General features: G+C 47.5%; 5 protein-coding genes and 2 non-coding genes across 7 annotated transcripts; 5 read left to right on the top strand and 2 right to left on the bottom strand.

Annotated features, from left to right (window-relative positions):
- Positions 1 to 151: 151 nt before the first annotated feature.
- FOIG_14711 (uncharacterized protein) lies at positions 152 to 1,056 on the top strand. Its single transcript, XM_031215992.1, has one exon. The coding sequence runs from the start codon at positions 286 to 288 to the stop codon at positions 1,006 to 1,008; it is 723 nt and encodes a 240-aa protein (XP_031054368.1). The 5' UTR covers positions 152 to 285; the 3' UTR covers positions 1,009 to 1,056.
- A 141-nt stretch (positions 1,057 to 1,197) lies between these two features.
- Positions 1,198 to 1,296, bottom strand: FOIG_14710. The gene has a single exon. It is a non-coding gene; the product is annotated as a tRNA-Ser (tRNA).
- A 652-nt stretch (positions 1,297 to 1,948) lies between these two features.
- FOIG_14709 lies at positions 1,949 to 2,020 on the bottom strand. The gene has a single exon. It is a non-coding gene; the product is annotated as a tRNA-Asp (tRNA).
- A 504-nt stretch (positions 2,021 to 2,524) lies between these two features.
- On the top strand, positions 2,525 to 3,744 carry FOIG_14708 (uncharacterized protein). Its single transcript, XM_031215991.1, has one exon. The coding sequence runs from the start codon at positions 2,891 to 2,893 to the stop codon at positions 3,488 to 3,490; it is 600 nt and encodes a 199-aa protein (XP_031054367.1). The 5' UTR covers positions 2,525 to 2,890; the 3' UTR covers positions 3,491 to 3,744.
- Positions 3,745 to 4,350: 606 nt separating this feature from the next.
- FOIG_14707 (uncharacterized protein) lies at positions 4,351 to 6,617 on the top strand. The gene is made up of 3 exons (XM_031215990.1): positions 4,351 to 5,038; positions 5,091 to 5,914; positions 5,967 to 6,617. Exons 1-3 carry the CDS (start codon positions 4,912 to 4,914, stop codon positions 6,282 to 6,284), a joined length of 1,269 nt encoding a protein of 422 aa, XP_031054366.1. The 5' UTR covers positions 4,351 to 4,911; the 3' UTR covers positions 6,285 to 6,617.
- Positions 6,618 to 6,758: 141 nt separating this feature from the next.
- On the top strand, positions 6,759 to 7,691 carry FOIG_14706 (uncharacterized protein). The gene has a single exon (XM_031215989.1). It carries the CDS (start codon positions 6,877 to 6,879, stop codon positions 7,423 to 7,425), a length of 549 nt encoding a protein of 182 aa, XP_031054365.1. The 5' UTR covers positions 6,759 to 6,876; the 3' UTR covers positions 7,426 to 7,691.
- A 477-nt stretch (positions 7,692 to 8,168) lies between these two features.
- On the top strand, positions 8,169 to 9,773 carry FOIG_14705 (uncharacterized protein; the record flags this gene model as incomplete). The annotated part of the gene is made up of 1 exon (XM_031215988.1): positions 8,169 to 9,773. The coding sequence occupies one exon, from the start codon at positions 8,169 to 8,171 to the stop codon at positions 9,771 to 9,773; it is 1,605 nt and encodes a 534-aa protein (XP_031054364.1).
- Between the last annotated feature and the right edge of the window lie 675 nt (positions 9,774 to 10,448).

Here is a 10,448-nt window from a genome sequence, read left to right as displayed (position 1 = left end):
CACTGAGTAACAAACAATTAGTATGCAAGAGAACAATACTTTCAGTTATGTGTGCAGCCCATGATATCATGATGCATACTTATTTGTCCCCAAAAGATTCTTCTGATCAGAAAATAGTGATCTTCTGCGTTATGGAGATCTGCCCGGAATATGAAAACTCCAAAGAGCGCGCTAGGTATCCCAGGTTTGGGTCGTTGACGTCAACACCTCATCCCAAGATTTCCGCCTGCTGGATTTTCGCATCGAACCTATTTAAACAAAATTTCTCAAATATTCTTCATACAGATGAGGTTGTTTCGATCTTCCTGCATTTTTAGAAGCCTTGTTTCACCCGCAATGACCGTCACGACAGTCCCTGCGACGCATCCCATTGCAAGACGTGGCCCGGTCTCACAAAGAAGTACAGCAGAGTTACACCAATCCAGCGATCTCCAGCACCAACGTCGCGAGGCTCACATTCCCAAAGGGTCAAATGACGAGGAACAGCTTTACATCCTGACACTTCTTACCGACAAGCGACACCATGATGAGATGACTGCGCTGCGAAGGCAATGGTTTCCTCCACGATTGCTCAAGGTCGACGCTCATATCACTCTGTTCCACGCGTTACCTGGTTCCAAACTGTCAAAGGTTAAGGCAGATATTGCGGATGTCGCAGCTCGAACAGCAAGATTTCCGATTGGTGTCGGAGATCAGGACGTTTACGAAATGGGAAAAGGCGTTGGCATCAAGCTCTATGCTGGTCAGAAGAGGGCATTGAGCATACGCAGTGAATTGAGGGACAAATGGGAGTCTTTTCTGAGCGATCAAGATAGACGAGAGAAATGGAGAGGTCACTACACCATTATGAATAAACAGGATGATAAGGAAGAGGTACAGAAGTGTTTGAACTATTTGAAGGAGGGACATGCAGAGAGTAAAGGTACTGTTGAAGGACTGAATCTGTGGCTATATGACAGAGGTTGGTGGAGGGAAGACGAGGTATTTAAATTCTCGGAAGAGGCATAAAGATAGACCTAGATTGTAGGATTAAATCGAGTTTTGGCCGAAGCCACAGCTAAATCGTCAACCTGTCAGCGCTTCGCGATCGACAAGAGCGGAGACGGTACAACCACGACGACACGACAAAGCGAAAATATATGCAATTTGTTTCTACTGAGCAAAAGAGCAAAAAGATGGGCAAAAGGCAAAAAGAATCGACAACGGCAGGATTCGAACCTACGCGTGCGAACACAATGCCTATGATGTCTCAGAAGAGATAGCAGGGCATCGCCTTAACCACTCGGCCACGTTGTCTTGGAGAGGATCTCCAAGTTTGGATCTATATACGCAGCAGGGGAATTACGTTGACAATGGAGTTGACCCGTGGGTCAATTCTCCGTGCTGAACAATCTTGCAAATGTCAAGGTCAGTAAAATAGAGGTCAATTAGGTTCGTTGACCAGTTGAAGAGTCGAAACCCATGGTTTACCGCTGAAGGCGGGCGACAAGCATTGGCTCTGTGGCAAAAGGGCAGGCGCTGGAATAGTGCCAATACAGACTCAAGAGAGACAGAATGAATAACTGGGCAAAATGACAAGCAAATAGCGAAATTATTTTGTAGCAACCAAAAAGCCAGGATTGAGAAAATGAACTTATAGCCAGGCATTGAACAAATCGAAGTCTCGTGCGAGGCACAAAACTCTGATGTTGTCCATGAACCATAATTGCCAATTACAGGGTAGCCACGCAAATGGTGGAAGTGAAAAAATTTCTTTAGGTCCCAGCTTATCAGATAAGCCCGAAGTGGCGTATCAAGCGAAGTTTATCTGTTAGAATGAAACATCTATACCAAATTTCATATAAACTCAAAGATCACCGCATTGCAGGTCACAATGCCACCAAAAAGACATCAATTGATTTAAGCGCTATGAAAAAAGATAAATGCCTGTATTCACAGGCGGCTGGAACTCTCCCGCCGGGAATTGAACCCGGGTCTCAAGCGTGACAAGCTTGCATACTGACCACTATACTACGGAAGATGATGACTGTAAGCAGTCACTGTAGCGGAGTTCGATGTCACGTGGAGTTGCAAACATGATTATGAGGGCTAGAGGGGGCAGGTCTTGTTTACTGTGGACATCTTGGACGCCTCTGATGAACTTTGTTTTGTTTGCCAAGCCTCAAGTGCGGGCTGCATTTCTGCTGTATTAACACTCATGTGCCGGGCACGCTGGAAGAAATGACTCGATGTTAACCAGCAACGCGTCATGCGGCTGGGTTGTCAGCAGGTTGAATAGATGCCGGTGAGCTCTGGACCACGGAATATTATGGTTGATTGCCGTGTTTTGTCTACATTATTCTCATCGGGCCATAAGATTACAAAGTTGGCCAGCCTTCGAATTGATGTAACTCTGCGGGGTTTCGCTGTTTCAGACACCTGCAGCTTGACGTGAGCTCACATCTTAGCTCACTGTTGTAAACCTTCACGATTCATTCAGCCATTGCTTATTGTTGCACAAGGCTATGCCCTCAAGACCCAAAATAGCGACCAATATTGGAAATATTGTACGTGTTATGCATGACGCAGCCCTTCCCCGACCGCCTAATTACTGAGAGGTCCCCATTTTTGGGCCTCTTGGTGCGCTGTTACTGCATCGTACGCATAAACACAAAAACCTCCGCCACTGATTTACGATTCGCTGTAGTTGCACCCGATCCCTGCTTGTGCCACGAATCAGCAGCACTGATCAACAGGATCGATTCTTGGCTATTTGGGATTTGAGATGCACGGTTGATCATCATCTCGGAGGTTGGGATTTGGTTCATAAATATGCTTAATTCTTCCCACCAGTTCCGAGCTCCAGTCTTCATTCCAGAGCCACCTCAACTCTACCTCGAATACCTGCAAGATGTCTTTCCTCGCCAACACATTCACTGCGTTGACTTGCCTTTTGGCTGTCGCTGGTGCTGTACCTACAGCACTACCCCGCGCAAGCGGCAACTGCCCCTCCACTGGAAAAGCAACCCGCCAGGAGCCATCAGCCCTGTACAGCGTTTTCCCCGGCTCGCCCGACGTCGCGAAAAAGTCCGTCGGCTTCAACGTCGCCACGTACAACAACGCATCTCAGATCGAGCAGCTCCTCGTCTTCACGGGCATTCCTGCCGAGGCTAAGAAGTGCACTCTTGGCTGGGCGCAGGGTGAGCAGCCTGAGCGTCTCTTCATCGTCAAGGGTGGAGATGCTTTGACCGAGTTCAAGCAGCTTTCTGGCTTCCCCGGCAAGGCTGTTACGCATAACACCGCGAAGGAGTTTGACACTTCTGGGGAGCCTGTCGGCGCTGCTGATTTCACCAACTGGGATGACCTGCCCGCGCAGACCCATATTGTTGGTAACATCGACTGCAAGAGCACCGTCTACCTCAAGGCCGCGCTGCGAAACCCCAACGGCAACACAAAGGTGTTCCTCGAGCAGAGCGACAAGAATGGTGTGTACATCGAGTACAGCTGCTAAACGGCTCATTGGATCGGTATTGGATTGGAGACATTACGAACATTTCACTTCTCAATAATACTTTTAGGGATACGGGGTTTTATCTGCATGGAAACTGGACTACGGGCATTTGGCAGGGAGAGATTAGACGACGGCTCACTGAAGCTTATGACATGTTACGACACACAAACTCGACTAGATATACTTAATCGATTGGAAAGATTCAAATATCAACAAAACTTTACTTTCCCAGTCACTCGTGGGTCCGTAACGACCGCCCGTTGACAGGAACATGGTCAGCGTGTCGCTCGAGGCGTAACAGCAGCACGCGCTGGTCAACCAGTGATCAACGTCAAGGCGCTCCAAAACAGCTCTTATCCAATGGCAATCTAAGTTATCGCATCACTGACTGAGCCGCGACATGGTCGGGTTGTCGCTTCATCAAAAGCTTCCAGCAAGTGTACTGTAGCTCTGGTTCACAGGGCCAAGAACCCATTGTCCAGTTTTGGAGTGGCGTGGATTGTGGCCAAGCCCGTCGCATCGGACAAGACTTCAGTTAACGTTTCTGGGCCATTTCCATTCAACATGTATCAATTGGATGAACCAAACCACCAACTTGTGTGTCAAAGCTTGTATTTTACTAAGTTCTGTGTGGTGATATAAGCTCTCAGCCACAGATCTCCACTGCAAATAACACATCTGGTTTGTATTTTACCTCACTTTGCTTTTGCTCTATTATCAGCGGGGGCGGAATTGACCAATATCATATCTACTACGTAGCTGATTGCTGGCCATAAGGTTAAACTTTAGCCTGCAAACACAGATAATGAGGAGACGGTGTTTTTTTTTTCACAAATAAGTTTCCGCCCAAAAAGATCATACGATGTTTCAATCGAGTCAGTAAAAAGTAAGCGTTACCCCATCGGGCTCTGAGGCAACATTCACGCACCCGGAATTATCGACATTGCAACACTGCCAAACTCTCACCTCCAATTCTGACTAGATATTGGACCCTTGAGCTCCTCCATCGTAAGTTATTCCCTATTGCCAGTGGCAGCCATTGGCGAAATCTCAATTTACAACCTCCTTTTACCCCCGGCTAAACCCAGACGGTCTAGACGGGCGGGATCATCTTGGCTATTTCCGAGATTGCCAAGAGACCAGCGGTGGACCAAAAAGGGATAGAACCGAGATACTTTCTCCACTGATTTTCTTACCTGGAATGTTGCCATTGGTTGTTCTATTTCAGATTTAGGGGTGACTTTTCTGTTTCTCGCGATTTTAACTCAGGGTCTTGCAAGAACATCCATCAGCTGAGGACCCTGGATTTCGATTGAAGCTTTAGTCCCCTATCTGATACGCTACCTTTCACTCTCAACTTTGCTACTTTGTAGCAGCACACCACGATATCCTCTGTTTCGGCCATTTGCCACACAGTCAACATGGAGGAGACTATCGTCTTCCATCCTCAGCTGACAAAAGCTGATGCGCTGATCCTCGAAGGTCTCCGCCAAGACATAAAGGATTCATCATCTAGCAATGCCGAGGCGTTAACCTCAACACCCACCGGTTCGTATCACCTCATGCCTATCTAATATCCAGCCAATTAACAGCTCAGTAGCCCGCGATGAAGAGCTGCTTCGTCATCTCCAGGCAATGAACGATCCCAAAGATGCGCACTTTGAACCAAGCGTCACGACCAATTGGGACATTGATCAAATCAAGCTACCACTATTCCTGGAGAAGACCGTGCTGAGACCTTATATTCGCCTGGCGCGGTCTGTTGTGAGGGTTGAGACTGATGTCATTATGCTTACGCATCTGCTTCTTTACTTCTCAACCACGATTCCCAGTGCCATCTTTTTGTTCACGAATTTCACGTGGATTCATGGTATTCTTCACTTTGTCATGCAGTTCTCTTACATGGGAGCGTATACTTTGCTGATGCATCAGCATATTCACATGAGAGGTGTTTTGGACAAGAAATTTGCCATCTTTGATCATCTGTTTCCATATATCCTTGATCCTTTGATGGGACATACTTGGAACTCTTACTTCTATCACCACGTCAAGCATCATCACGTTGAGGGCAATGGACCCAACGATCTGTCATCAACTATCCGATACCAGCGAGACAGCCTTCTTCACTTCCTTCACTACGTCGGCCGATTCTTCTTCCTCGTCTGGGCCGATCTTCCCATCTACTTCATCCGAAATGGCAAGGCCATGACTGGCTTGAAGGCTGGATTCTGGGAGTTTTCCAACTATGCTTTCCTTATCACCATGTTCAGCCTACATAGAAACGCCACCATCTGCGTCTTTCTTATGCCGCTGCTTCTTCTTCGTCTTGGGCTGATGGCGGGTAACTGGGGTCAGCATGCTTTCGTTGACGATGTTGATCCCGACTCTGATTACCGATCGAGTATCACACTGATCGACGTTGCTGTAAGTTCGACCCCACATATTTTACGAGTAAATGTATACTGACTATGAATAGAGCAACCGGTTCTGCTACAACGATGGTTATCACACCTCTCACCATCTCAACCCTCTCCGTCACTGGCGCGAGCATCCTGTTTCTTTCCAGAAGACAAAACACACCTATGCATCACAGCACGCCCTTGTCTTCCACGACATTGACTACATGATGGTCACCGTTCGATTGATGATGAAGGATTACAAGACCCTGGCCAGGTGCTTGGTACCTATGGGAGAGCAGATCGCTATGTCGTTGGATGAGCGTGCTGCTATGTTGGAGACGAAGACTCGTCGCTTCACAGAGGAAGAGATCCAGAAAAAGTTCAAGAAACAGTGATGTCAGTGGAAGGACGTCGCATTTTGAGCATTTTGAAGGCGAATGGGCATGCGTTGTTGATAGAGCGCTGCATTCAACGGAGTTGGCGGTTACATTTGACAAGTTGATGGATTAAAAGTATTATCGTTAGTTGAGATACAACAAGCAAAATATGACCCCTTCCGGCATTAGAGATTCTTTGTCTATTAATCAGAGGACATCTTCTAATTCAGATCTCGGATCACAGATGTTCGGCCACGGGCTCACAGGCATTGAGGAATGTCCCGTATCTCATAGTCACCGAGACTGCCTGCATGCAGCAGCATTTCTTGATATTCTATTCATTGTAAGAAGTGAGTCTAAAGTTTTACACGAGTCATTGTCAATACTGGATATATAATTGATGTCGTCAAGATTGCTCAACAGGACGTCATAAGACCATCATAGACTTTCTTCAAATTTGCCCACCAACTTCTCTAATATTACCCCGAAGTGTAAAATTTTCTTTTCGCATGTGTGACTTTACCCGCATGGTGTCTCTGATCTGCCTATCGAAGCTACGAATAAGGTTATCAGATCCAACTTGTCGATCAACCTCAAACAAAACGCCAATATGGCAACATTGAATTACGTGAAACGAAGCTCAGAAACCATCACAGATATCGCCAAAGATGTAATACGACTTCTAAAAGAAGAGAAAGAAACTGTCGGTGTCGCCGAGTCCTTAACAGGCGGGAGTATCATGGCCGCCCTCACAGCAGTCGAAGGCGCAAGTTCTGTCTGTCGCGGCGGCATAGTTTCCTACAGCATTGGCATAAAGGTCAACATACTCGGAGTTAGTCAATCTATCATCACGAAACACGGCGCTATCAATGGGGAAGTCGTGGAACAAATGGCTGCTGGCGCTCGCAGCATCACAACGCTCGATACGCCAACGACGTGGGGACTCAGTACTACGGGTGTGGCAGGACCCGGTACTGAGGAAGGAAAAGCACCTGGGACGGTGTTTATTGGAATCTCGAGGGCCGGTCAGGATAGGGCCTTTGGGCCGTTTTACTTTCCGGGGGATCGAGATGCTGTCAGGAAAGCTACCATTACGAAGTCGCTGGAGCAGTTGAGAGAACTTCTACGTGACCGAGATCACATGGATGAGCGACCATGAAAGAGCGCAACTCAGCTGGCTTGGTCACGGCAGGGAGCCAAACTTCATATCGCCGCTCACCCGCAGAGAATTTCTGACAAGCCAAAACTTCTGAGAACTCAATAGCTCCAGAGGAAGTGAGAGCATGGCTGGATCTCTACTCTGATATCCAGATACGCCGTTTCTGTTGTTTCGTTTGCTGTCCCGGACGCATTGGAAGCATTGATCATCAACCAACTGGTCTTCAGGTGGACAATCAGCCCGCTACCATGCCTCAGAAAGGCCGGGACCGTAGTTCATAGAAAGGATCTATTGGGGCTACCGCATTCAATTGTTCACCTGGCTTTTTGGTAGCTTGACTAGTAGTAAGCTGACTACCGGACTTTGGACAACGCAAATTGTCCGGCGCTTATAGAATGGACTTAGAAGGACTTAACTTATAGAATATTTGTCATTATAAATCACTATTAATAATAAACCATAGGTTTAAACCGATTTAATTCTAAGCGATCCGTCTTTACCTGTTCTTCAGTGCTTGATTAACATGCGGAGCGGATATAAGCGCCGATGATACTTGGTTCTATCGGAGTTAAAGACCTTGGAGCTCATAGTGCAAGTCGTGATTATTAAGAATGGTGAATTATTCGACTAGGAGATTCTGTATGCGAAATTTACTTGTTGATGCGGGTCGTGTATATAAGATATCATATCAACTGTTTACACCGTTGTCAACGCATCGCTGACAGCCACGCAACAAGACCATCATGCATCTCAACTTTCTCGCCCTAGTATCGCTGCCACTTCTGGCGAGCGCATGGACAGCCAGCAAATATGGAGACAACTCATTGAGTTTCAATACAAGCTCTGGTATCTTTGCACCATTCTTTGAACCATCTTACCCAGACGTTGCCGCATTTCTTGATATCCCATTCGCAGACACTCCGGTCGGAGATCTCAGATTCGCGCCACCTGTTGCAAAGAAATATCCTGGAGATAAAGTCATTCAAGCAACAAAACTCCCACGGGGATGTATTCAATACGTGCCTCTGTTGCTCAGAGGTACTGTTGCTGATAGCCTCGTTTCTGCTGCCAACTTCCAGCGGGGAGACTACGCGAATACCACTGAAGATTGTTTGAGACTCTCTTTGTTCATCCCCAAGAGCTCTATCGCCGAAAAGAAAGGCGCGAAAGATGGACGGTTGCCTGTCGTGATCTGGATTCACGGAGGTGGCTATATGATTGGGGGCACCAACGTCCCGTATCAACTTGCCCAACCCTGGGTTCAGCGAAGTCAGAAGCACATCGTTGTACAGACCCAGTATCGACTCAATATCTTCGGATTACCGAATGCTGCGGGATTAGCAAAAGAAGGAAAGAACTTGAACCTGGCGCTGCTTGACCAACGTCTCGCTGTCGAATGGGTACGAGATAATATTGCTCGATTCGGCGGCGATCCCAACCGCATCACGCTCTGGGGTGAAAGCGCAGGCGCATATGCTACGGATGGCTATCTGTTTGCATGGCCTCGCAACCCGATTGTCAAGGGTGTCATAGCAGATTCTGGGAACGCCTTGGCGATTGAGGGAAGTCTGGGGGATGCCAGAAACCACAGTACCTTTTCTATCGCCGCGAAGCACCTGGGATGCGGCGACTTATCGCCTGAAAAAGAGCTCCAGTGCATGAGAGGGGTCCCCGAACATAAGCTCAAGGAATATCTTCAGGCAGAACTCGGTCAGGGAGGTGCTGCTGATGACGGCCTTGGGTTCTCACTTATACCAGATAATGTCACCGCTTTCGCCAATTACACCGGGAGAATCACTGCAGGCTCATCCAAATTCCCAACAAAGGTTCCTCTCTTGATTGGAACCAACACGAATGAAGGAGCTGCCGTCATTCCCTACAACTTTCCCGGCTACGAAACAGCTACAGAGATACCGGCCAACCTCAAGCCTGTTGCCAATGGGTTTGGCCTCAATCTCCAATGCACTACCCTCAAAGAAAGCCGTCTGAGATCTGAAGCAGGTGCCAGAACTTTCCAGTACCTTTATGCGGGTAACTTCACCAACGTTTCCCCTCTACCCTGGCTGGGCGCGTATCATACGGCTGAATTGCCTCAGATCTTCGGTACACACGATATTGAGGGCCCATCAACCAAATTCGAGCGAAAGGTCAGTGAGAGAATGCAAGATCTCTACCTCAGTTTTGCCAGTGATCCTGTTCACGGTTTGGAGAGGGATGGATGGCCGGTAGCACGGGCACAATCGGGCAGGTCGAAGCTTGTCAAGTGGGCGGGGAATGGCAAAGTCGAGCAGATCGTCGATGCCAAGAGGTTGATCAATGAATGCACGAGAAACGGAATTGCTGTATAAGTCCTCTACACGGCCGCCAAACAGGGTCAAGGCCAGAGCTGATAAATTCGTTTGTTATTATTAATCATTAACATTGATCACGCGTTATGGTATTATTTGTCCCTTATGTTTCTCGCGAGGTAGGCTTCGGTAGTGAAATAAGGCACGCTGGTCGGTTTCAAAGATACACTAAGCTGTTGTTCCACCAATGGATGGATAAGTCCCAACCTGTGACCTTGTCTCCCCTCGCCTTTAATTGTTCCGTTTTGCTCCAGTATTCCGTTCATCGTCTTGGCAATCTAAGACCAAGGCGCGATGCTATCACACCTTCCGTATACTGTAGTGATCGCCAGTGACTTGTTGGAGAGGGTTTATTAATATCTTGCTTTGCTCTTCATGATTACCAAGGATAGCTGCATTTCTTTTTTGATCATCGGGAGATAAGTACTTGACTGCTCAAGGACTTCAACCTCAAAGTTGATTTAGAATGGACAATATTGAAATAAGCTACTGTTTAGCTCATCAGGCTCGCAATTAGAGTTGTTTCTCTCGAAATGTTCCGCTGGGCTGGGATTCGATCGCTTCAACACTCTAGCAACCCTCGCAGGGTTTCATCACTAAAGTGGTCTGAGCAGCATCCTGCCCAATCGTAAGCTTTAGATATGTTTCGAACAGGACAATCGGATGAAGATACTC

Source organism: Fusarium odoratissimum (genome assembly GCF_000260195.1).
Source record: "Fusarium odoratissimum NRRL 54006 unplaced genomic scaffold supercont1.43, whole genome shotgun sequence".
Taxonomy (NCBI): Eukaryota; Fungi; Ascomycota; class Sordariomycetes; order Hypocreales; family Nectriaceae; genus Fusarium; species Fusarium odoratissimum.
The sequence above is the reverse complement of the archived record's forward strand: the minus strand, read 5'-3'. Positions and strand labels throughout refer to the sequence as shown.